This window comes from Saimiri boliviensis, chromosome 16 (assembly GCF_048565385.1).
Source record: "Saimiri boliviensis isolate mSaiBol1 chromosome 16, mSaiBol1.pri, whole genome shotgun sequence".
Classification (NCBI taxonomy): domain Eukaryota; kingdom Metazoa; phylum Chordata; class Mammalia; order Primates; family Cebidae; genus Saimiri; species Saimiri boliviensis.
Genome location: NC_133464.1, coordinates 85,042,011 through 85,066,321, shown reverse-complemented (window position 1 = coordinate 85,066,321; position 24,311 = coordinate 85,042,011). Strand labels below are relative to the sequence as shown.

Sequence of the window (24,311 nt, the reverse complement as noted above, 5' to 3'; positions counted from 1 at the left end):
CACCAAGGCTAGTGAGACAGCACTCCACAATCATGGAGTTCACAATCATGGAAAGTCCTCTAGTTCAGGCTAGCAGGGCTAGATTTCTCCTGATAGAATCAGCGTTCACTGGAAAACCGGCAGCAGGAAGGTGACATAATCAGATGAAACCCAAGCACTGGAGGCAGGGACATCAACCGCAAGGGTGCAGTAACAACGTTTTGAGAAATTAGAGGACCTGTAATAAGCAGTGGAGTAAGACCAACAGACTGGCACAGACAATTTAGTCAGCAGATCCTGGAGGCTGTGGGGAACAAAGAAGAAAATGTAAGGATTCATTCTTGAGCAATCTTGTGAACAGTAGTGCTATTTTCTTTTTTCTTTTTTTAGATAGAGTTTCGCTCTTGTTACCCAGGCTGGAGTGCAATGGCGCGATCTCGGCTCACCACAACCTCCGCCTCCTGGGTTCAGGCAATTCTCCTGCCTCAGCCTCCCGAGTAGCTGGGATTACAGGCACACGCCACCATGCCCAGCTAATTTTTTGTATTTTTAGTAGAGATGGGGTTTCACCATGTTGACCAGGATGGTCTCGATCTCTTAACCTCGTGATCCACCTGCCTCGGCCTCCCAAAGTGTTGGCATTACAGGCTTGAGCCACCACGCCCGGCCGGTAGTGCTATTTTCAATGGGATCACTCAAAATGAGAAACAGATTTGGGGAGAGGATAAAGATTAAAGTTTTGAAATGGTGATTTTGAAATACGGAATTCCAAGTACAAAATGCTAATAATATCTACCATTTGTCAGTATTTATTAAGTGCTGGATGTTGTGTTAAACTATATGTATTATGTATACATCAGTTGATCTTCAGCAGGCTGCCTGCTATGAGTAAAATATTACAATAAAGCTTTCAATAACCTGACCTGGTGCAGTAACACAAACTTGAAAACAACTCAACTGGCAAGTTGTGATCATTCCCATCCTCCACTCAACCCTTACTTCATTATCCTTGTAGTGAAGCGATCCTGAATTTTATGTAATCAAATCCTGAAGACCTCAAATATACCCTTAGAAGGATATTACTGTATTAAGTTACTGATGAGGAAACAGAGGCTTAGAGAGGGTAGAAAATTTGTTCTAAGTCACACAATAGAGGAGTAAGGTTTGAGCCCAGATTTGTGCAACTACAAAATCCAGGTTTTTAATCTCTACTACACTACCTGATGACTGGGGTGGCGACTGAAGATATGGAGGTTACTAAACCATTCATGAGTGTGGATGAATGTATTCAAAGAAAGAAACAAAGCAAAGGAGCCAAGGAAGGAGTCCCCATATTTAGGGAGTAAATTGAGGAACAGAGATTCACAATTAATTCTGAAAAGCAGGCAAAATCAGTGGATGCCAAAAAGGAGTGGTATCATCGTGGCTAAGGGCTTCAAAAGGAACACTAAGCTTCTTGGAGATCAGGTAAAAGAAACAGAAAAGTCCACTGGACCGAGTAACAGAAAAATCATTAACTAGTGCCATCAGCCAGACTATTTTAGTGGAATGACAGTGGAAGCAAAAGTCTGTTTGCAGTCTAATGAATAATGAAGAAGTATAGACAATAAGACAACTCTTTCTGGAAGCTGGACTATGATAGAATACAAGAAATAAAATCACGGTTGAGGTCTGTTTTGTTTTTCCTGAAATGGAATATAGGGAAACAAGTTTAATTGCTAAAGAAAGAGACAACAGAACTAAACACTAAAAGTACAAGCTCAATATTTAGCTCATGATTTTTAATGTAATACAAGGAAAAGGTAAAATTATTAAATAATGTGACAGATTTTGTTTGAGCTACGGAATTAGAAGAAAAGTTCCCATTGCAGAAAAAATGTATCATGCTTCCATTTCATGCAGCAGTACTTCTAAGAGAGGCCAATCAGTGTTTACTGATCACTAGTAAACGGAAGTCCACAGGGCTCTGTGTCAGCAAAGCAATGGAATAATCATTATGTAGAGCAAAAAATATCAAATGTTGCTAACATGTGTGTGATGTCCCCTACCCTATATACGAAGGAGGCTCCATAAACATAATATTCTGCCTTTCTTCTCCTGTACTCACCAATTCCCCCAGTAGGCCCTATACCACAGAAAGCAAGATGACTTAGCTGACAGGTAAGTTAAGAAAAAGCAGCTGCACATGCTCAGCAAGACTCAAAGGGACTGATGCTTAGGAGGGGCAGGACCTCTGGAAGAAGTCTGTGGCTTTCCAGGGCTGTCTGTGACTAGATTGGTGAGCTAATCCATTTCATTCTGGGAGTCAACAGAAGTCCCATGCCTGCCATTGCCACAATCTCCAATATCACAATCATCAGTGACAGTGGTGGCTTCTGACATCCATCTGCTCAATTCCTCTGCTTATGTCTTCACTGACTCAGAACTCAGGAAAGGAAAGCAAGGTGGCACGTACTGGTTCCCCCTAAGTCCCTCTATCATCATGCTATCAAAACATTAAAACCATTAATAGCAATAATGTTTTATCAAAAACTAATTTTTGTCTGCAACACACAGATCAAAATAATTGGGAAGATAGCCAGGAGACAGGTAATCATCACCCATATGACTGGTTTAAAAAAGTTTAAAGGCCAGTGATATGATTTGGCTGTGTCCACTCAAATCTCATCTTACATGGGTATGTTCAGATGGCAAAATTTCACTAAGCCTACATTTATGATATCTACACTGTTCTGTATGTATATTTCAACACAAAATTTTTAAACAAAAATATAACACAACATTAAAAAAAAAAAGGAGTTCCAAAACTTTGGAGCAAAAATTGACAGGGTTATAGGAATCAAGGTTTAGACTCCCAAAAAGGCTGTTTTGAAGATGACAATTACAATTAAATGAGTAACTTAGATGTTTGAAAAATCAGTCTCACAGCTACCAACTCATAGTTACAAATGCCTGCGGGGAAATATTTACATATTCATTTTCTTTTAGTCTCACTTTAACTCTGATCTAACTTGCCTCTTCCATTCCAATTCATTTCACTTATATTTTAATGAGTAAAGATATACAGTGATTAGCAACCTTCCCTGAGCTATTATCTTTGACAAGAAAAAAGTACATTCCATAAAAGACACATCACACAGTATGCTTGACAATGTGAACAGCAGAACAAATCTAGAACTTCTCAGGTCAACATCTCACTTAGAAAAAGCTCAGGCAACAGCTTCACAAGGGAAAGGATGCTTGCAGAAGTTGAAAGATAGTATGAAAATTAGAACGATGGTGATTGTTTTCCCAAAATTACTCTTCTCCTAAAAGAAAGGATGCCTAGCAGACACCTATCACTTTCTTAAGACCCCCCACAATACCCCTTTCCTGCCCCTGTTACAGACTTAATTGGATTTGTTCACGCTTCCCAGAAGCTGATCAAGTCTAATGCAAACCCAGTATCAAAACCACATAAAACCATGGAGGGGCAGTGGTGTCAGAAACAGACCAAGGACAGGGCAAGTGGAAGACCTGACTCCCTGGCACTTGGCTGGCGACCTTGATCTTAACCTTTCTCTCCTCTCTGTGAAATTTAATAATCACTGTCATTACCAAATGAGCTATAAGTTATGATGGGAGGCTCAAATGTAAAAAGAAGTGAGAAGGCAGCAGAAAAACTGTAAAGTACCACGCAGGTACAAGACGTTGACTATACCATCACCATGACAGGAGAGATTTTTAAATATGCTTATCACCTTTGGATTCTTTTAGATAGGATCTCTTAGATGCCATTCTAGCAACTGAAACATCCTAAAAGTCAAAAAGTATATTAGGTTTAACCATAAGAAATTGTTGATTTATAGGTATAAAATGAATAACTATTAACAGAAAACTTACAAACTTATAAATTTATATTTTATAAAGAAGTTTATTTAAAGAATACTATACACCTATAATACCTCGGGTTTGGGCAGCTTCCTTTAAAGCAGCTAGAAGGTGAGGTTTCAGGTTATCCAAAATAAATCTTCCTTCAAGACTTGGGAAAAGGGACCTAAAACAGAAAAAGAATAGCAATTACCATAATCTTCCAACAATTCCAAGATTTTAAAAAACTGATCACATATTTTTAAGTCAGTTAAACCAACTATTTTATTTTACATAAATTATAATGCACATACCAAATCAAATTTCAATATATTTGATCAAATTAGTACCCAGACTTTGCTTTAAAACATGAGGGCATCATGTACCCCACCCAAATTCAGAAATATTCTGTAAGATGTTTATCTTACAGTAAAATTTTATTTCTGAAATGCCAGTACACACCCTCGTTTATAAAGAATTACTTAATATATACTACTTTTCATTAATTTAAATGTCATTAAAATAACTCATTAGTGACTAATCGGGCCTTGCTATTATTTGCACTTTATAATCACTGTTTTCAGTGTTCTGTTATTGAAATTTCCAAGAAAAACAACTGCTTAGATAACTTATTAACTGATAAACATCTGAATAGTTTTTCACTTTAGAATACTAAATGTATCCTTTGGTATTTAACAATGTCTTTCTGCAAAAGTCTTCCTAACTACAAAATCAACATAGAAAACCACTGGACTTCACAATAAAGGAAGGACTCTAACAGTGAGCAGGAGCAGGGAAACCCTAAGAGTGAACAGGAAATGTCAGAAGACCCCTACCTTGGATATTCCGCTGAGGTAATATAAATGACATCTTGGTCTGATACAGACGAGGAGAAGGGGACGAAACTGCCATTTTGCAAAGGGAGCAGCTCCAACCCAAGCAGCTCACTGTAAGCTTGGTCGGAAAGCACAAATTCTAGAAGGTGAAGCTTCTCTTCAGCACTGCCCAGGTGCGCACACTTCCGCAGCACCTGCCGCACCCATGCAGGCGTCACCTTCCTCAAAGGTGTTGCGCCAGAGGCAGCCACGAGCTGAACAGCAGCATCCACATTCCCTGGTACCTTGGCAATCTGCTTCCCTGAGCTCTGGAGGTAGTTGAGCACAGTTTTTGTGTATTCCAAATTTTCATCAAGTTCTGAGAAGTATACCTGCTCCAAGCTGACCCAATCGTGGCTAATTGAATAAATCACTGCATTCTGCAACAGCTCGCTGAACAGAGGCTGTAACACCGGTTGCCAGTGCACCTTGACTTTGCTCGCCTCAGGCCAAAGCTTATAAATAACATCAACTGACAAAGGGAAATCAGAGCTCTTTTCTGTCTCCAGACGTTTTATTGAATCTAAGATCAGAGTAGCATAAGCTTTGGGGACAACATTCATGACAAGAAACTCATTCCATAAGGCTGCTGGGTCTCTCCACTGGTCCAGCTCTTTCCATTTTATGCTCCTGCGGTTGTCAGTCAGGCCAAAGAACCCACTGATGTGAACTGGGAGGCCCGTTCTGCTTTCCTCACCAGGAGGTAAAGGGAGAAAACAAAATGCTTTTCCTGAGAAAGCAGACGTTGCTCCTTTTGCTTCATCATCTCTGCTTGATAAAGGCATGGCTATTCCAATGATTGGGACAAACTTCAGTTCATCAGCTAAAGAGTCAAGCTTACTACTAATCCCTCGCCCACCCACACTGTTGCACACCAACCAAGATGTTTTCTGTGCATCCTTAGTACTCTCCTCTTCCAAAATGATATTTACATGATATGTTACACAGGTGATGTTATCGTTTGGAGTCTTTTTACAATAGTTACTTATAGCAGTGCCTAGAATCTTTATAGAATTCGGCCGCTCATGTTTCAGTGCCTTACTCTCACTTGAAGTCACTCTAAACACTAGTTTCTCTGTTCCATCAGTCTCTCGGACATACAAGGAGACATCCTGTACACTTTTCAGAAAGAGCAGCACTGTGTCAGCATCTGCCCTAAAAGACTCAAACAACTCAAGAACCTTCTGCTTATTGTAGAGGTTACTACTAAGCTGTGAAGGTTGTAGGCGAAGAGGGAAACGGAAAAATGTTCCTGGAAAATTGCCATTCATAAACGTTTCCTTGGTGCTTCCAAAAATGCCAATAAATGGTGCAAATTGGTCTGAAAGTTCACTAATTTCTTTGCTGTCATCTTTGAGATTCCAACACTGGCCTGATTCATGTGGGCCAAAAAGTGTTTGATGAGGATCTAGCATCCCAATCTGGTCACCACTAAAGATACAAGGAACATCTGTAAAGAAAAATTTAAGTCATGAAATTTTAGGGACAACTATGATTACAATTATAATAAATAAGCATAATTATCATCAAAAGATGACATCTGAAAAAGCATGTGCCATAAAATGACTCCAAAAGAGATTTATCGAAACACAAACTTAATTTACCTTTGGAAATGTAATTCTCCGAACATGAAAAATGATTTCTCTTTTGATTCAATCCAGTAACAAATGCCAGGCATAGACACTTTGTAAAACAATTGTGAAAACCTAGGATACATCTTCAAAAATCATTACACGAAAGATGAGCAGAGTATTTGAATTGGCCCCCACCACGTGAGCCCAATTCAACAAAACAGGGCTACATCCTATGCTCAGCTTTACAAATTCAGCATAGACTCTGAAAAGAAAGAGTGAGGAGTACAACGCAGGCGACTCTGCCCACTGTGTTGCTCAGTGAGCGCCTGCCCTGAAGCTCATGAGATGCATTCCCTCAAGTGGTCTTAACCTCTCTGCCTCTGCCTCAATTCTTGTGCTGGGAGCATCTTACCACATGGAGCCTAATTACAATATTGAAAGATACCCATCGTTTGTATAACACCGCCTCTAAATTGATACCAACTGCTTCACCTGTTCCTCAACCAAAGACAGAGTAGTATTCCAAAACTGGCAGAAAAACCAGATGTGTGAGACCCACGGTGATGAGAGAAATTCCTCCCCAGTGTGCTTTGGTGACGATCTCCCAAGGGTGATGTGACATATGTTTGTTTCACATGCTGACTTAGCACTTCAGCTTCCTGCAAGATTCAACTCCAGTGAAGTCAATCTTTAATACCTACGGTCTTCAAGCACAGCTTCAGCTGTCACCAATACCAACTCCTAAGCTCCTGAGTATCTTAAGTCAGCAAATGTCATGTCCACCAACCACGTGGCTAAATCCATCAACACTGGGGTCTAGGGAACACTCACTCCTGCTCCCAAGGTGCAGGGTCGTACCCTCATGAATGAAATCAGGCCAGGAGGCTTCCTGACAAGATATAAGCATGACCTATAACCTTCTCAAATCCTCAGTTTAGAGAACAGTCCTCCATTAATGTTCCATACAACTGTGCTTATTCTAAACTAGCAATCAAAACCACACAGGTGCTGGGCAATCGGTTGGGCTCTAACACCACAGGTCATTCCTGCTTAAGCCTCCAACTTTTGCTACTCACATCTGTGTCGCCCCACAACATTTACAAACCACTACATGGCACAGACCTGAGGGATAACCTGCAAAGAGGTGGACACACTGAGTATTGATATTCATAAATAATAGTCATATTTTAATACAGAATTTAATTTTATTATATTATTTATAAATCAGTCAATATTATTTTATATAATATATGCATATGAATATAAATGCAACAGGCTTACTAAAATTTGGCTACAGTTGGAATGACCCTACTTCCCGCTTGCCCAAGGCAGTCCCAATTCAGGCCAGTTGTCAGAAAACAGCACCACCCTCTTTCACTCTCACACGTGTCCCAGTATGAATAATAAAGTATATGGTCATCTTGGCTACAGTGATAGCCCTGCCTGTGCAATCTTCCTTCTCCTGCAAGACACAGTTTGAAACTAAACAAAAGGACCAATTCCATTACAAAAATTCGTATTGCAAAACTATAGTAAGTACTAAGAACTTTCATTCTACAACAGCCATATACTTTTACAGATACCTAAGTATTTCCTATTATAACTAGGAACCAGAAACCTCATATTCTTTCTATGAAGTCACATTAAAAATACGACTTCAAAGTAATCTTTAGAATGCTTTTAAGTCTAAGAAGAGTAGAATGAGAGGAAAATAAGAGATACCAGAACCACCTCAAAGATTTTAACTTTGTTATTCAATACCATTAGATATTATGCCTTCCTCTTTAACCTTCTGATATTTAGAAACATGTACATGAAGATCTGTGATACTCAGTTTGTTTGACTCTTAAAGAGTTGCAGTTTTGAAATTTTTCAGAGTAAAAACTTCGTGTTCAAAAGCTACATTTCAAATTTCACATCAAATGACTTAATATATTACACTGATTCCACTAGATCATGAAAATGTTAACTTTTGGCATCACATGATGAAGTAAAACTTTGGTACAGTTACCATGGTAATTTCAGAAAATTCAACATGCACTGATATTTAATTGACATACCTCCTGCTACTGACAGAAGGATTTGTCATTTAAAGAGTATCACGTCTGAAATTAACCAAATATATTACAGAATGGAGGATAAAATATTTTCTAATACCAAGACTGAAAAGCCTAATACTCTACCTGTGATATGATAGACAGAATTAAACCCAATTCCAAATCTTCCAACCTTCAGAGGGTCATCCTTTTTCCTGCTTCTTGCTATTTCTTGAATGCCATGCCAGTCCTCTGGGGTGAAAATCGCGTTGTTGTATACATACAGAGCTGGCCCTAGGTGTGAAAATGCACCGGCAGGTATTCAGAAAGACACCAGGGTGTTCCGTTCTATCTCAAAAGTTCCTCTATACAAAATCTCTTATTTGAAGGGAATATAGAGAGGAGTGAATCGAGTCACTGAATTCCACACTATAATTCTAAGTGTTTTTATAGTAAAATTTAAGAGACACACTGAGGCAAAAATTAGCAGCAGAAGAAATATAGCATTGTTGGCCAAAAATCCAAAAAAGAAAAATTAAAAGTTCCTCAGCTACCCAAAAACATAAGGCAAACAAGAAAATCAGTCAGTTACTACTCTATGTGAAATTTGTTCTAAATAGTATATTTAAATCTTTTTTTTTGGTAAATGGAACATATTTAACAAATAAGTATAAAATATTTCATATATTTCATAAAATATATTAAAATATGGGCAGGGTGCGATGGCTCACGCCTGTAATCCCAGCATCCCAGCACTCTGGTAGGCTGAGGCATGTAGATCACCTGATGTCAGGAGTTCGAGACCAGCCTAGCCAACACGGTGAAACCCCATCTCTACTAAAAAATATAAAAAATTAGCCAGGCACCATAGCATGCACCTGTAATCTCAGCTACTCGCAGGACAACTGCTTTAAGCCGGGAGCCAGAGGCTTCAGTGAACCGAGGTAGCAACACTGTACTCCAGCCTAGATGAGAGCAAGATTCTGTCTCAGTTTAAAAAAAAAAAAAAAGAAAGAAAAAGGAATATATTATGGAGACTTGCTATCTAAAGAAACTATGTGAGATGATATGTTAATTTGTTTCAATATATACAGAACCATTTTACCATACACACACACATATATCAAATAACATGTTGTATGCCTTAAATATACACAATATAACCTATTTTAAAAAAGAAAGAAATCAGAAAGGCGCAGTGGCTCATGCCTGTAATCCAGCACTTTGGGATGCTGAGGCGGGCAGATCACCTGAGGTCAGAAGTTCAAGACCAGCCTGACGAACATGGAGAAACCCTGTCTCTACTAAAAATACAAAATTAGCCAGGCAAGGTGGCGCATGCCTGTAATCCCAGCTACTCTAAAGGCTGAGGCAGGAGAATCACTTGAACCTGGGAGGCAGAGGTTCTCTGCCTCAAAAAAACAAAAAAATAAAATAAATAAACAAATCTTATTATTTCATAATATGAAAAATAATCCTTTAGTAAGATTAATAATCACCTTATAAGTGTTTGCAGTTTTGTTTTTTCATCAGCCTCTAGATTTTTCTATACAAGGCATTTCTTGTATGATTTTTAAAACCATTAACATGACAAATGTTTAAATAATACCACAATTATATCACCTATCTACATAAAATATCACCCATCTCCAAAGTAATTCCTTCAGAAAGTAGTATTTATAAAATATTTCTGCACAAAATATGTTTGAAATTCCATTTTGTGAGGCCGATCTTCAGAATCTCTAACATTCTTTTAATATATCCAGCTATATTCGCTCATCATACTTTAAAGATGATTACTATTTTTCATTCAAAAAGGTACTGAAGTATAATACATATACAATAAAGTATGACGATCTTGAGGATGCAGCCTGAGGAATTCCTACAAAGCAGATGAACCTGTGTCATCTCCACTCACATGAGGTATATAGGGCACTCCCAGCACCCCAGAAGCCTCTCCTCATGCTCCCATCAATTCAAGGACAGACATGGGGATGAGACCTAGTTTGTTTTACAAAAATGGCATGATTACTATTTTTAAAATAGACAAAGCTGAAATATGCAAACAGTCAAGGCTGCAAAGGCTTTCTGGAAAGGACAGTCACAAAGTAGAGTAGGGACTCTGGTGTCAGGATGTCAGGCCCAGCTCTCTAGTCACAGCTACAGCACTTCCAGAAACTAAAGCCATCAAGGCTGCTTCCTCACCTGCACAAGGACAAGAATGGCTGTCCACTGCAAGAGTGCTGATGACCCAATGAGACAGCACAAATACGGGGCTCAGCCCAGAGCCCAGCAGAGCAGACCCTAAAAACATCCTGGTCAATATGGTGAAACCCCATCTCTACTAAAAATACAAAAAAGTAGCTGGGCATGGTGGCGCATGCCTGTAATCCGAGCTACTCAGGAGGCTGAGGCAGGAGAATTGCCTGAACCCAGGAGGCGGAGGTTGCGGTGAGCCGAGATCGCGCCATTGCACTCCAGCCTGGGTAACAAGAGCGAAACTCCGTCTCAAAAAAAAAAAAAAAAAAAAATCTGCTACCATTACTGTTGTTATAATCATTATGAGTAAATGATACTGTCAGTCTACATGTGATGTAACATATAATTTTATATAAATATTACAGGAATAGTAATAAAGTAAATATTTTGTTCCTACCCAACAGCTAACTTAAAATGGCATCTAGCAAGCAGTGTCTGGTTCCAAATGTCCATTAAAAGTATCTACAAAGACAAAAAAAAAAAAAAAAAGGACCACAAAAAGTCCCAACACTGAACACCAGGCTCGAAAATGAACCTCTTGCCAGAATCTCAAAAGAATCTGAATAACTACAGGGTCTGTGGAGGCAAATTTTAAAAATTCAGCAGGGGACACACCCACATGACATTACCAGCAACACAGTCTGCCTGCCTGAAGGAACACCTACCTTCCTTCCCACTGTCAACTGGAATACTGGAGAGCTGACCCCTTACTGCCTGCTTATAGAAAGCATTTGTTAAATTCCAAAATCCTAGGCCCTTATCTTAACAAATGCAAATAACTAAGTGTTTTGCATCAAAAAAAAAAAAAAAAATCCCCCTCAGATCCCCAATCTTCAAGGCTTTTTTTTTTTCTTTTTTGTGGACAGAGTCTCACTCTGTCGCCTAGGCTGGAATGCAATGACATGATCTCAGCTCACTGCAACCTCCACCTCCTGGGTTCAAACAATTCTCCCGTCTCTGCCTCCCAAGTAGCTGGGACTACAGTCGCACACCAACACGCCTGCCTAATTTTTGTATTTTTAGTAGAGATGGGGTTTCACCATGTTGGTTAGGCTGATCTCGAACTCCTCACCTCAGATGATCCACCCACCTCGGCCTCCCAAAGTGCTGGGATTACAGGAATGAGCTCCCTCTCCAAGGTTTTTTGACTGTCAGAACTGCTATATCTCATCCTACAACCTCAGTGCAACTCCTGAGAAGAGGATACATATATAAGTGCAGCTGTCCTGTGCTCTGGGACCTGGAGCTTTCCTTACACCCTGGGTGCTCAGTGGCAGAACCATACAGTGCACACAGACAGCCCTCCTCAGTAGAGAACTTAGAGAAGTCAGGAAGAAGCTAGTTATCATTTAATGTTTTTAATCAAGGTATAATTCAGATCATATTCATCCTGGAATTAGGAGAGATGCAGTATTTTGCCTTTGCTCTAATCAACTCAGTCTCACAGGTTCACTCTCTGCTTCTATTATCAAGATCAATTTTAAAATAGCCTGTATCTACTCTGACCAAAACGATATGTTCTTGGTTCTAAAAGTGAGATAAGAAAGGAACAAACATTCTGGCCGGGCGTGGAGGCTCATGAGTGTAATCCCAGCACTTTAGGAGGCCGAGGAGGGTGGAACACCTGAGGTCAGGAGTTTGGGACCAGACTGTCCAACATGGTGAAACCCCGTCACTCCTAAAAACAAAAAGTTAGCTGGGCATGGTGGTGGGCATGTGTAATCCCAGCTACTCCGGAGGCTTAGGCAGGAAAATCGCTTGAACCGCGAGGTGGAGGTTGCAGAGAGCCGAGATCACACCACTGCACTCCAGCCTGGGCAACAAGAGCAAACCTCCGTCTGTCTGGGCGGGGTGGGAAGGAATAAATATCCTGAGAGAAAAATAAAAAGGCTGTCTGGGAAGGAAAGGGCTGGCACCAGGCCTGCAGTCTACTTCCCCCTTTCTCCAGGGAATACCCAAGAAAGAAAGAGATGACCCAGCCAAATCTCATTGTAAACATGCTGATGACAGACCTCTAGGCAAGCACACACACAGTGTTTACTAGGAAGAGAGTCCTTAGCTACTGGATACTTTACGAAGGTTGCTTATTGGAAATAAGCTTGGAATTCAACATTTATGAGGCATAATCCCCTCGAAAATGTTGTAAGTTATACTGATTATCAGAGAAACTAATGTACATGTTTTATGACTGAAATAGCTCCCGTTGTGTCAGGGGTGGTCTGTGTGCATCACTCAGAAACCAGCTCCGTGAGATCCAGGCCAAGGTGTGCCCTAGTGTGGCACAAAGAGACTCTCCATGCTTCCTTCACCTGTGTCTTGTAATCAGCCATGTCCTTGAAATCCTTAGTAAAGTGTGTCATACTGAGTGAGAGCTCTCATCCTTGTGCACGTGATTTGACAATCTGAGCCTTTTATTATCTCATTATATAAACACGAACAAAAAAAGTTGGCCTTAAGAGTTTTTGGCTGTAAAACGAAGTGCCAGTAAAGGAAAAAAGCCCTGATACAAGATGACTGCTCACATCTGAGTGCAAAAGAAGGACATTCTCAAATACATAAGAGCCTGGTGGGCTCTCCATTAAATGTCTGTTAAATAGAGAGATCAAAGATCGCTGCCACCTTTTATATAATATATCCACATTTTTTTTTTTAAGACAGAGTCTCACTCTGTTACCCAGGCTGGAGTGCAGGGGTGAGATCTCAGGTCACTGCAACATCCGCCTCCCAGGTTCAAGTAATTCTCCTGCCTTGGCTTCCCGAGTAGCTGGGATTACAAGTGTGCATCATCACCACGCCCATCTAATTTTTGTATTTTCAGTAGAGACAGGATTTCAACACATTGGCCAGGCTGGTTTCGAACTCCTGACATCAGGTGATCCACCTGCCTCGGCCTCCCAAAGTGCTGGGATTACAGGCATAAGCCACTGTGCCTGGCCCACATTTATTTTATTTTTTATTTATTTACGTATTTATTTTTGAGACAGAGTTTCATTCTTGTTGCCCAGGCTGGAGTGTAACGGTGCAATCTTGGCTCACTGCAACCTTTGCCTCCCAGGCTCAAGCAATTCTCCCATCTCAGCCTCCCACGTAGCTGGGATTACAGGTGCCCGTCACCACATCTGTCTAATTTTTGTATTTTTAGTAGAGATGGGGTTTCATCATATTGGCCAGGCTGGTCTCACATGCCTGACCTCAGGTGATCTGCCCACCTCAGCCTCCCAAAGTGCTGGGATTACAGGCGTGAGCCACCATGTCCAGACCTATCTATTTTAAATTGGCCACTTTTGAAAAGCCTATCTCTAAATATACTTCAGCATAACTCAGCAAAATTACCTAGTTTCAAATGTTTTTTAAAACAAGGTGAAGTCAAGGCTAGAAGCAAAAAAATCGTAGGATCTCCTTACACTGTTACTTTTACTACAGCACATACCATCATCAGTAGGACACCAGGCATAAAACATTATCACATATATGATCTCATATAATCCTCAAAATACCTGGGAGAAAAATTTTCTTATACAACTTACAGGCAAGCAGTAAGTCAGTATGGGGGTCAGAATTGCCACTGAGTGCACCAGTGCCTTTGGGGCTATACAACAGGGTAGTACTATGTAGGATCAGGACTTAACCTGAAGTCCCGTGAATCCAATGTTACATTAAGTCATAGGCTCTTAGAGACAAGATACCTTGCAAGTTAATCCTCTTATTATAAAAATGATCTGACCTCTGTGATGACCTCCATCACTAAGGTAGCAGCAGTCAGGACCAGAACACACACCTCTTGATGTTATGTCCCACGCACCTTTTTTTCATAGAATATAGAAAGTACAACTTTCAAATGATGAATGTGAGCTAAGAATGACTATATGAGACATAACATATGCTATATTTTTAATTAACAATGTTAACTCCTAAATCATAAAACATCTCTTTAAAAATACATGACTTACATCTCTGTAAAAAGCTGTCTCAGAAAGTCTGAACTGATCCCACTTTTTCTCAGTAACTTTCTGTCACACAGTCATTCACAATGACTTCAGAGGTACACTAAATTTTTTTTACTTTTTATTTTTTTGAGATGGAGTTTCACTCTTTTGCCTCAGCTGGAGTGAAGTGGCACAATTTCGGCTGACCGCAACCTCCACCTCCCAGGTTCAAGCAATTCTCCAGCCTCAGCCTCCCAACTAGCTGGGATTACAGGCGCCCACCACTACATGTGACTAATCTTTGTATTTTTAGTAGAGATGGGTTTTTGCCATGTTGGCCAGGCTGGTTTCGAACTCCTGACCTCAGGTGATCCGCCTGCCTCAGCCTCCCAAAGTGCTAGGATTACAGGTGGGTGCAATCATAACCAACCAGAAGTACATTAAAATTTATGAACATTCTTTTTGACATAAAGTTCCCCAGAGTAGAAGTGAGAGATTAGGAGTCTATTGGTTATGATTCTTTTATTCAATCAGTAATTTATTAGTTTATGGCTTTATCATCTTTCCTGTCATTTTCCTTGTTCTCTCCTCTCCTTCGATCTTTCTTCCCACCAACTTCAAAACAGTGTCAAGGGTACTGCTAAAACGAAAATACACAAAAGCATGGCCTCTCATAACATCTTCCCAAGTGCAGGAAAGTGTTAGTATACACAAATGGTGTCCCTTTATCCTACTGATAATATAAAATACAAGTAGTTTGAATAGAATAAGAGGCTTTGGTCATTACACTGCTTGTCATTTTGTTTTGAGTTTTCAGATTTTATTCTTTGTTCTCTAAAAATACCAACTGGCAGAGATACCTTCCCACCAGAAGCAGAAAAAAAAACATCTGAAGAATTGGAAATAAACATGCCAAAAAGTACAAATGATCATTAAACTGTTCGTCAAACAAAGTATTCGAAATCATTAAAAACTGCCTGTTAGTGCATACAATAAAACTTGTTCCTAATTACTGATTCTTACCCTGATATGGTGCCATATCTTTTGACCAAAGAGTCTCTGTTCCATATTGAGTTTCATCATATAAAAATTTAACTTCTGTGGCCCCAGCATCTTCTGCATTCTGAATTAATTCCTAACCATAAAATATACCAAAAAATAGTAATTAATAACATAGTAATCTACTGCCCATCTTTTTATTTATTAAAAAGTCAATATACTTAAATAAAGGAAACCCACTATTTACAACATTATCTTTAAGATCTGGTGAGGTTACTACTGAAAGTAATTGTTACATACATGGGACATTATGATTGAAAAGTCCTTCTCCAATTATTTGCACTTAGAGATTGTCTTAATTTGCTATCACTTAGCAAATTAATCCTGGGCCCTATTTATAACCGTCTCATTTTTACAATCTATCCAAAGCTTTTGTTCAAAGGAAATTACTCTACTTCCAAAAGCTGTACATACTGTCCTGTGTGGCAGGTAACTCAAGCCTGAGTGGTTGCCAAAAATAGACCTTTTTTTTTTTTTTATCATTTGCTTACCAAACTTACCTTTTCTTAGGGAAACAATAAAACCAAGTAACGGCAATCTGCATGTACCCTTGCTTTCTAGAGAGCCTGAGATATGAACATGTTTTTGTCCTGCACTAAGCTGAAAGCTTCCTGATGGTCAGGACTGACTCATTACTTTCATGAAGAAGAAAGCACTACCATTTGTTTGGTGAATGGTGGGTGAGTAGAAGGGTGACCAGGTCCCTGTAATATAGAAAGGAAAGGGCAAACTGCAAGATTTGCCTCAGCAAAATTTCCAATCCTAACAACCCCAATCACTTCTGCACACCTACCAACATCACGCTCGGCTCTGACCAGTTTGAAGGGAGCTCCAGAATCTGAAACAAGATTCAGCTCCAAGATCCAACCCCATGATCATCAAAAGAGCTTTTTTACTTCCCCAGAACCTTGGGATCACTAAATTGGAGATAGAGATGGGCAATAACTGAAGACAGCTTTAACTGATACTACAGCAATGTTAACAGTGATGCCTACATCAGAGGAGAGAGTGTGAGACAATGTCCACATGAAATGAAACAACCACAAGAAGACTGAAGGAGCAGAAGTGAAAAGCCAGTGTTGAGATTGTGTTCAGTTCACCCAGTACCTCCCGAAGGGCTAGTGTGGTACCCATTAGCTATTCCACCCGAAACATGAACCGCTAGGCCATGCCTCCTGCAGCCTCATTAGCAGCTACTGATTCCTCCTTATTACATAACTATTTCTCATGAGGTTTTTAATTGTTTAGACCTCATTCAATCCCAGAGAATCCCTAAAAGTTAACAATCTTATTTACATTTGAATATTATAATATGAAGGATGGAAACAAGAATCAAATAGATAGTAAAACACAGTGTTAACTTACAAAATGATAGTACTTTAGATGTTCGACCTTGTTTTCATTCAGGTATCTATTTGTGATTTATGTGTGGTTTAGGGAGTAGAGAGGCAGAAAACTAAAGACGAAATCCCAAGTCCCAGGTTCCAATCATTCTCAAGTGGAACAAAAACAGGATGGGAATCTCTTCCCCTGAACTGTAATCCTCAGAGATTGAACACTAACTCTGAGAAGCAGCAACAATACATTTTGTATTTGCTCTTGGGCAAGTCACTAAGATCTTTGGGACCTGTTTTCGCAAACACAAACAACGTAGAAGGTAATGGTGTAGGTCTTGGTGATTTCTAAGACTCCTATTAAATCTAAAACAGTCAAATTTACTAAAACATCCAAGGAACAAAGATGACATTGAGCTGGCTACAATATAAATGTATCTACAACACGCAAAGTGGAAGTTGTAGCCCTCAGCTGTTTGCCATAGACCTTCCTCATTTCTCAGCAAGGATCCCACCCATCACTTATGAACAGAGGACACCCTACTCCTTTTACCACTACACCTTCATTTTAAATCTATTCTATTCACTTCTTTCTACCCCAAAACCACCTCAGGCAATATTCTTTCCATCCTCACTTTCCTAATAAGTCAATACAAAAACAGTTTTCAAATGTGCTTTCTGTGAACCACTGGTGCCTATGCTGAAAGATGGACTGCAACCGCTTCAACAGCCCAATCTTACCACAATCACTAAAGACACAACAGTCCTCAGTGAGTGCCTACCTGAGCATGACTCTCTAAAGAGACCCAGTCCTGATTCCCTAACAGTTTACAATCTAAACTAGAAAACATAATCAGGGCCAAGATACTGAAGGTAATAAACACTCAACAAGCTAATGAGAAGGAAAACGCATTAACTAATCCACTTTGACAATTAAGGGGGTTTCTTATTAAACACAAAATCTAATTTTTGCAGTATCTTCTATTATTGCTTTCTTCTATGGTTACTGGTTTTTCTTTTGTTTTTTGTTTGTTTGTTTTTCTGAGACGGATTCTCACTCTTGTCGCTCAGGCTGGAGTGCAGCAGTGCAATCTTAGCTCACTGCAACCTCTGCCTCCTGGGTTCAAGCGATTCTCCTGCCTCAGCCTCCTGAGTAGCTAGGATTATGGATGCCCACCACCACACCCTGCTAATTTTTATACTTTTAGTAAAGACAGAGTTTCGCCATGTTGGCCAGGCTAGTCTCGAACTCCCGACCTCAGGTGATCTGCCCGTCTTGGCCTCCCAAAGTGCTGGGATTACAGGTGTAAGCCACCAAGACTGGCCTGTTTTGTAAAGAGTATAATCAAACTAAAAACCATATTACAAAAGGAAATAATAAAATAATGATCCTATTAAATAAGCCCTCCCAAAAAAGCAAACCTCTAAAATCAGGAGTCCAATGGGCATGCATTCATCAAGCCCCTCTAACTGTAGAATGTATTTGGCTGGTTGGCTGGCTGGTTGGTTGACGTGTAACAGCCTGCACAATGTTCTACACAGAACATTCCCGGAGTGACACTGTTGATTACAGCACCCAGTAGCGTAATGTGTTTCTCTGCCTCAGAAACCTCACATATTTATTCCAACTCCATTCTCAAACGGAACTATGCACTGATAGATACTGTAGCCACAGAGGTATAATACAGCCATTCAAATCTAGACAACACTTTAAAAATTTAAACACTAACAGGACTTTTAAATAAATTTACTTCATCTCATTTTTATCAAAGTAAATCACACAGAAATACAACAGGTGCCCCACCTTAAGAATCTGTCCTCCTTCTGGGTATCTTCTCAAAATGTCCTTGAGAAAATCAACAAGTGGTGGAGTTGTCTGACCAAATCGACCTAAAATACCGAACACATTTTAAATGAGTTAGAAAAAAATCCCATGACCTGCCACCGATCCGTGAATTGAATCGAGATATAGTATAACTATACAAGATACAGCTGCATGTATCTCACTGCAGCACTCTGGTACAGAAATCTACCTGACTAAGCAATTCGGCAGAAAGCAAAGCAAATTCAATTTTATCAAATCTTAAGATTTTTAAACTGGACTATAAATAAGCATTCAAAAAATGTTCAAAAATATAATAACTACTATTAATCCAAAAACAAAGAGCATGGTGCAGTGGGGAGGAGTGTTACTATTTTCCAAAGCAAACAAAATTAATGGTGTTATTTTGTGGCTCTTTGCCACAAATAATAAGCCAGAGATAGTGGTCCCTATTATCGCATTCTTAATATTCTCAAATTCAACCAGAGCACTGATTCTTCTGAGTGTTGCTATTTTCCAAAGCAAATAAAATAAATGGTTTTAGTTTGTGGCTCTTTGCCACAAATAATAAGCCAGACATAGTGGTGTCTATTATCATATTCTTAATATTCTCAAATTCAGCCAGAGTTCTGATTGTTGTAAAATTCAGCAGTCACTGTCTCAATGGCTCTCCACTTCAAGTACCATCAAGCCTTGCCTAAACTAGACATTCTTACACCAACCGACCGGGCCACCTTCAGAGAGGTGACAGGAGGCTGTAGGAAGAATGAGAAAAAGGGAAGTAATGCCTCAGACACACAGCATTTCAAAATCTGTTTATCAGTAAAAAGAAATCTCTGCTTTAAAAAGCAAAATTGTCACTATAAATTTATTTGCATCATTTCGGTACAACCATGCACTCAGGCCAAGGTCAAACAAGACTCTGCTTCCACAGACTTCTATCCCACTCATTCTTATAACTCAACTAGCTCCATCCGTGCTTCTCTTCCTCTTGCCCTGACATCCCCTCACTGCATCCCAATGGTGTATCCTTTCATTTTTAAAACAATCTTTTTTAAAACAGCTTTATTGAGTACAACTGACCTAAAAGTGCTGTAGATACTTCTTTTGTAACTTGATGCATTTGGAGATAAGTATGTACCATGAAACCATCAAACTATCATTGTCAGCACCATAAACTTTTCCATCATCTCCAAAAGTTTCCTCCCATCTCCTCTGTTGGGCTTTCTTAAACTTTTATGGTAAGAGCACTTAACATCAGAGCTACCCTCTTAGCAAGTTTTAAACTACACAATACAGTACTGTTACTCACAGGCCCTGTATTGTATAGTAGATCTCCAGATCTTATTCGTACAGCAAACTTTGTACCCTTGACACATGCCTCCCCATTTCTCCCTCCCCCTACCCTCTGGCAACCACCATTCTACTCCCTGCTTCTTTGTTAAAACTCAATCTTGGCCAGGAGTGGTGGTTCATGCCTGTAATCCCAGCACATCAGGAGTCCGAATCAGGTGGATCATTTGAGGTCAGGAATTTGAGACCAGCCTGGCCAACATGGTGAAACTCTATCTCTACTAAAAATACAAAAAGCAGCTGGGCATGGTGGCAGGCACCTGTAACTCCAGCTACTCGGGAGACTGAGGCACGAGAATTACTTGAACAAAGGCTGAGGCACAAGAATCACCTGAACCCAGGAGGCAGAGGTTGCAGTGAGCCGTGACTGCGCACTGCACTCAAGCCAGGGTGATAGAGCAAGACTCAGTCTCAAAAAACTAACAAACTCAATCTTTATGCAGCACAGCATGGCATATACTTCTGGTGAAGTCAGTATTTTACCTCCCCCTTTTAAGCCTTTTGATTGAAGGTTTACAAAAAGATGACAATTTTTAGAAGTCAGATCTCCAATCTTGATCCAGTCAGATAACTGAAAAAAAGAAAAGAAGATTTAAGAAAAACAATACAGTCTCTAATACTATAAATTCAAAACATTCTATCAAACTTTTCCACTTAAGTAATGCTTGTTATATCTTCTTATCAGAAAGTAAGTTCTCTGGAGAAGTGAATATTCCAGAGAACAGAGATTTAGTAAAAAGACTTAGTAAAAAACTTTATTTAAAAATGTAAGGGATTAAAAGATTTTTCCTAAGTGATTACAAATAGATACAAATAAATATATTTCTCCATTAACACAATTTAAATTTTTAAATGATAAACCAGGATCATTAACATAAACAAAATCATTCTTCTGATCAACATTTCCAAAGTGTACTGCTAATAACAAGGCTTCATGAGATCTTAACACATATTAGAGGACCAAAAAGAATTCTGTTTTTAAATTAGTTGGAATAATTTGGTTTTCAGGAAACTTAACATATTCATACATATGGTAACTCTCTTAGAAACAATTAATACTAAATAGTATTTCCCAAATTTTAGCAGAAGTTTTTTTTCTTTATTATGAAAGAACACCCTATGGGAAAGTATTCCTAGACATATTTTGGAAAACACTGTTAAGTATTCCTAGACATATTTTGGGAAAAAACAAAAACAAAAAGAGTGATGCAGAATAAAGGGAAGAATGAGGCTTCCCGGCCTGAGCTGCTTTGGTCTGTAACTTTCCTGAAAAATGCCTTGAGGTTTGCTTTCTTTTTGGTAATTCTTCTGTTTCTCATAAAGGCAGGGTGCAACATGTGTTACCGTAACCCACAGGAGCAGTATAACAGCGTGATTTTTTTTGGAAAAATAACATAAATAATCTGAAGCCAGATCAACCTTTTCCCCATCAGGGTCCCTCCCTCAGTGTTCCTACAGAGTGACCTCTCACAGGTCAACAATCTGCAAAACATGATTCAAAAGCTCACTAGAAGGACGACCTTCCTAATTGACCCTTCCCTGGCAGGGTGTGAAGGCCATCCCTTACCATTTCAAAATTCAGTACTTTTGACTGTCCACCACATTCTCACACTGATGCCCTCCAACGTTCTAAAGCTCAACCTGTCAAAAGGTGAACTCACTCACTTTCCTTCCAATACATTATCTCCTGTCTCTTTTGTATCTCAGTTAACAGTGTCACCATCTACCTAGACATTTCAGCTAGGACAGAGAAAGGATAGAAAAAAATGTGTCTCTCCCTCCAAACCACATGTCCAGTTAATCTCTGGATCCCGGCATGTCCATCCTCCAGTCTCTCTCAAATCTAACTTGCTCTTCACAATATCCAGATGTACAGACTCTTAACGTCTCTTGGATTTTTATAACAACTCCCCATCTGGTCTTCTTACTTTCTGTACATCATCTTCATTCTAGTCCCCATCTCTAAAACACAAAGCTGAGTAGGCTGTTACAGGTCCCAGCTTATAAAGCACTTTCAGGCACATATTCCCACTAAACCTTAAAGCAAGCCTATAAAATCGAGTTGACTCTTTGTTGCACAGGTACTTCGGCAAACAGAAAAAAAGACAGGACCATTGTTCACAACAAAAATTTAGAAACAACCCAAATTCTGTGACATATAAATGACTATTATAGACCAATTAAAAATGAATTCTAAACTACACACAAATTTAGATGAATAACAATATGACTGCGTAAGATAAGCTCACTCTAAGTTGCTACATACAGAATGTTTCTTATAAAGTTTAAAAACAACTAAACGTAAATAGCATGTTGTTTAGGTTATATACTCAGGCTACACATACAAACATATATGCACAAACATAACACATATCCGTATAAACATGACCATACACACATTTATAGAACTATTAAAACTACCAAAAAGGCACAAGGATCATCAGCACAAAGGGGTAAGGGAAGAGAGACAGGCATGCAGGCTGGGGAGAAGATGTACAGAGTAAGTACTGACACTGTTCTTGTTATCTGGTTGAACGGTATCATCATAAATGATCATTCTGTTGTTAGTTAAATAATTATTAAAAGAAGGCCCCAGCCTGGACGACACAGATGCTGTCTCTATTTAAAAAAAAAAAAAAAAAAAAAAAAAAGTTGGTTTTTTTTTTTTTTGAGACAGAGTCTCGCAATCTTGGCTCACTGCAACCTCCACCTCCCAGGTTCAAGCGATTCTCCGGCCTCAGCCTTCCAAGCAGCTGAGACTACAAGCACATGCCACCACATCCGGCTAATTTTTGTATTTTTAGTAAAGACAGGGTATCACCCTGTTAGCCAGAATGGTCTCCACCTCCTGACCTCGTGATTCGCCTGCCTCAGTCTCCCAAAGTGCTGGGATTACAGGCACGAGCCACCACACCTTGCCTAAAAAAAGTTTTATTAATTAGCTGGATACAGTGGTTTATACCAATACTCCCAGCTACTCAGGAGGCTGAGGCAGGAGGACTGCATGAGCCCAGGAGTTCGAGGCTGCAGTGAGCTACAATCATGCCCCTTGCACTCCACCCTGGGCGACAGAGGATGCACCTATAGACACCCTTCCTGGAACAATCCATGGTAAGTGCACCTTCACAGGGGGAAACACACCCCAGTTTCAGGCCTGCAGGAGAGGCAGAGTCACAATTCCTCTCTACTTGCAACATCAACATTCCTACAGATGAAAAGAGGTGCCTATCTGATCCGAATAACTGGAACACTGGGACAGGAGTGAGGCCGTGAGGTAGACAGCTTTCCTGCTGGCCTGGCAGGGGAGCTGAGGTAGCTCCTAGTCTTCACCCTGATAAAACCTCAGTACATCTAGATGAGGGCTCCCCCAGCCACCTTCTTCTAGCCTGGGACCTCTGCTCCCATTGGATATTGCATCTATCCACCTGCCTTAGCCACAACCAGTGCCTACCCAGGGATACCTCCCTTATAGGCCTGAAGCCTGAATCACCAACTAAGTAAATAAAAATGCTGAAGAAAATTAAATAAATAAAGTGTATGCCACAAGAAAACAAGATAAGCTTTAAGAGATCCCTGCCATTCCAACCCCATAGGAGACAGTGAATTTACCCATATCCCAAGTACAAAACTACTACAACCAGCATCTGAGAAAGCCAGTGCACAAAGATTCTCTGTAACTAAGAACTCATGTAGAGTCTTCACCCCTAAAAGCACCAAGAATCAAATTAGGCTAAAATAAACTATAAACATTAAAGTCCAATCCCTAAGAGAGAAAAAAAAGTTTAAAAAATTAATGTTATACTGTACAGTAGTGGCACAGCACACCTACTCCAAGACAAATCCCTCATGCATAGAACAGTATCTCTAACGTAGTGGCTCAATAAATGATAAGCATAATCTCAACGAATTTTACCAAATTACAGAAGGAGCATGTGCCTGCCCAGCATCAGTTACTATCTCCAGCCTGACCTCTCTCCCTTGAGTTGCAGTTCCAGATTTGCAGCTGCCTACTGAGTATCACTATCCAGCAGAGGCTTTAGGATTGGTTAGAATTCGCTTCATCTCATTCACATTAGAAATAAAAAATCAGGCCCCAACACATGAATTAATTTGGCGTCTGTTATCTACACACAGGCAGGACAGGAAGTAGGACGTAAGGCGCCCAGCTCTCCATTTCCTGCCGTTTCCTAGCTGCTTCTTTACGCCTCACCAACAGCTGAACTATATATAAAAGCAAACTAGTCA

At 39.8% G+C, this 24,311-nt stretch overlaps 1 protein-coding gene across 4 annotated transcripts in view; it reads right to left on the bottom strand.

The window, feature by feature from the left end:
• SACS (sacsin molecular chaperone) overlaps positions 1–24,311 on the bottom strand; it is a 101,515-nt gene that overhangs the window by 19,672 nt on the left and 57,532 nt on the right. For all 4 annotated transcript variants that reach the window (XM_074387928.1, XM_074387931.1, XM_074387929.1 and 1 more), the window contains 6 exons: positions 20,550–20,637; positions 18,696–18,781; positions 15,522–15,633; positions 8,461–8,607; positions 4,665–6,153; positions 3,924–4,015 (listed from right to left, as the gene is read on the bottom strand). In XM_074387928.1, coding sequence (XP_074244029.1) covers positions 3,924–4,015; positions 4,665–6,153; positions 8,461–8,607; positions 15,522–15,633; positions 18,696–18,781; positions 20,550–20,637 — 2,014 coding nt within the window. The remainder of the gene's footprint in view (positions 1–3,923; positions 4,016–4,664; positions 6,154–8,460; positions 8,608–15,521; positions 15,634–18,695; positions 18,782–20,549; positions 20,638–24,311) is intronic.